Raw genomic sequence first — 2047 nt, 5'->3', positions numbered from 1 at the left:
ATCTCTAATTCATGGAGTCAATATCTACGCCCTACGAGGAAAGAGAGCGGTGTGAAACAGAGAACAATCAAAAGACTTGTAGTCGACTCAGCTTCAGCTGCATGGGGCCAGGCGAGTAAAATAGTCAGTATTCACGAGGATAAAGTTAAATACTGTTATTATTCGGTCAGTTGACTACTCTGATGAAAGGAAATGTCACCATGTGGCCTCAAAAAAAAAAAAAAAAAAAAAAAAAAATTCTGGACTAACATGATAAACTTAATATAAAACGCCAGACTTTATATAAAAAAAAAAAAAGAAAAAAAAAAAACTTTTTTCAAATACACATCATACCGCTGGAACAGTCCAGATCGTACACACACATATTCAGCGTTACTATGAAGAAGATGGCTAAAAAAAAAAAGAATAATACATAAATAAACGGGGAGGTGAAGAGGAGCAAATGAGGAAGAAGAAGAGCCGTACCTGCCGAGCGCCGGGGCGCTTGCTGTTTCCTCCGCGGCATGTTTCTCTTTCAGGGTTTTTTTTATTCAGGAGCCCCTGAGATCCCGAGAGCTGCTCCGCTTCTGCTCTGATACACGGCACCTGGGGCGCTTTCACACGCCTGACATGTATCGGCAGTTTTCAAACCAAAAAATCAGACGGTAAGATCTGAAGAGGATGAAGACGAAGCGGGATTTTCCCCCTCTTTCCTCTCTCTCTTTCCCCCCGCGCGTCTTTTGGGTTTGACGGAGAGTCGAGCCGTTACAGCGGGGAGAAAAACCGCTCGTGCCTCAGTGCGATTCTCACTCACTCCGCGCTGGAAGCTGCAACAGGCAAGCTTAAAGGAAAACGAAATGATCGCGTCACTCAAAGTCTGCAAACAGAGGCAAACATCAAGCACTGTCATATTAACTCCTTCCATCTCGAATGGGTTAGCTAGCTCATGTCATGTGGGTAGGCATATGTCTCTCTCTCTCTCTCTTTCTCTCTCTCTCTCCCTACCGCAGCCAACCCCAATGCACTCTAATAGTAAAAGTAGCAGGTCACAAACACAACACTATAGATATGCAATGATTGACACTAACATAGGAGTGTATCAAATCGACAATCTGACTTCATGTTTTGTTTAAGCGTATGCTTGCAAGGCAGGCAGCAGTCGCCTTTACCAATGATTTAGGAACGTAATAGAGCAAAGCTTTACTTACTCGATAGCTTGAATAAACGTGTTATCCATGAGGAATCCGGTCCGAGTAATCGCAAAAGCAACACGCACACACGCACACACACAAACACACATACACACACACACACACACACACACAAAAAAAATACAAAATATATATATTTTTTTAAATCTGCGCTGCTGTCGCCGATAGCTTTCTGTAAAAATCCAAAAGACTCCAAGTGCCCACCGCCTTTCAAACGTCCATCTCTTTTATAATAAACAAACCGGGGAATAGACAAAAAGCTTGGAGGAGATGGACGGACTTGTCGCCCGCGCGCTGCCTCGTTTGCTTATTTTGTCCGCGCGCGTTGGGAATCCGCTGAGAGAATCGATGCGATAGGTGTTTGATTGGGTATTCCTGCTTGTAATAACGCACATCAGAAGGAGGGGATTGACTCGGGCTGCGCCTCAGCTGCTGCTGCTGCGAGAGCATGGATCACTGAGCTATTGCCAAACACTTTCTTGGCCGCTAATAGCACTTCTTAACCTTCTTTGTGGGGCTCGTAGCAGATATTTAAAAAACAGCAACGGCCGAAGTAGACGCGTCTTCCTCGCGCGTGCGAGACGCCTTTTCTCTTCTGTAATGTCACTTTCGAAAATCCCTTATCAAACGCTTTCTTCACAGAATGGACTTTTTAAGACGGTAAGATCAACATTTTCCAAATATGTCCATCATCAATTAAAAACAGTGTTATTAGGAGCTGATTTTTCGTTTTTGTTAGCGTGAACTGGAGTCAAGCGTAAACTCTTTGTAGTGAAGAATCAAAGTTGTCCGTATTGGATGAGAGAGGGAGATGGGAACTGTGTCCTCTGTTTACTAGGTGAGGGTGAGTTGTCAGA

General features: G+C 44.0%; 1 protein-coding gene across 1 annotated transcript in view; it reads right to left on the bottom strand.

Annotated features, from left to right (window-relative positions):
* tshz3b (teashirt zinc finger homeobox 3b) overlaps positions 1-1488 on the bottom strand; it is a 37070-nt gene extending 35582 nt beyond the window's left edge. The window contains exons 1-2 of the mRNA XM_081359555.1: positions 1188-1488; positions 466-820 (exon numbers count right to left, since the gene is read on the bottom strand). Of these exons, the coding sequence (XP_081215681.1) occupies positions 466-505 (40 nt within the window). The 5' untranslated portion in view covers positions 506-820; positions 1188-1488. The remainder of the gene's footprint in view (positions 1-465; positions 821-1187) is intronic.
* Positions 1489-2047: the final 559 nt, after the last annotated feature.

This window comes from Scardinius erythrophthalmus, assembly GCF_964197995.2.
Source record: "Scardinius erythrophthalmus genome assembly, chromosome: 2".
NCBI lineage: Eukaryota > Metazoa > Chordata > Actinopteri > Cypriniformes > Leuciscidae > Scardinius > Scardinius erythrophthalmus.
This window is presented reverse-complemented; position numbering and strand designations above follow the sequence as displayed.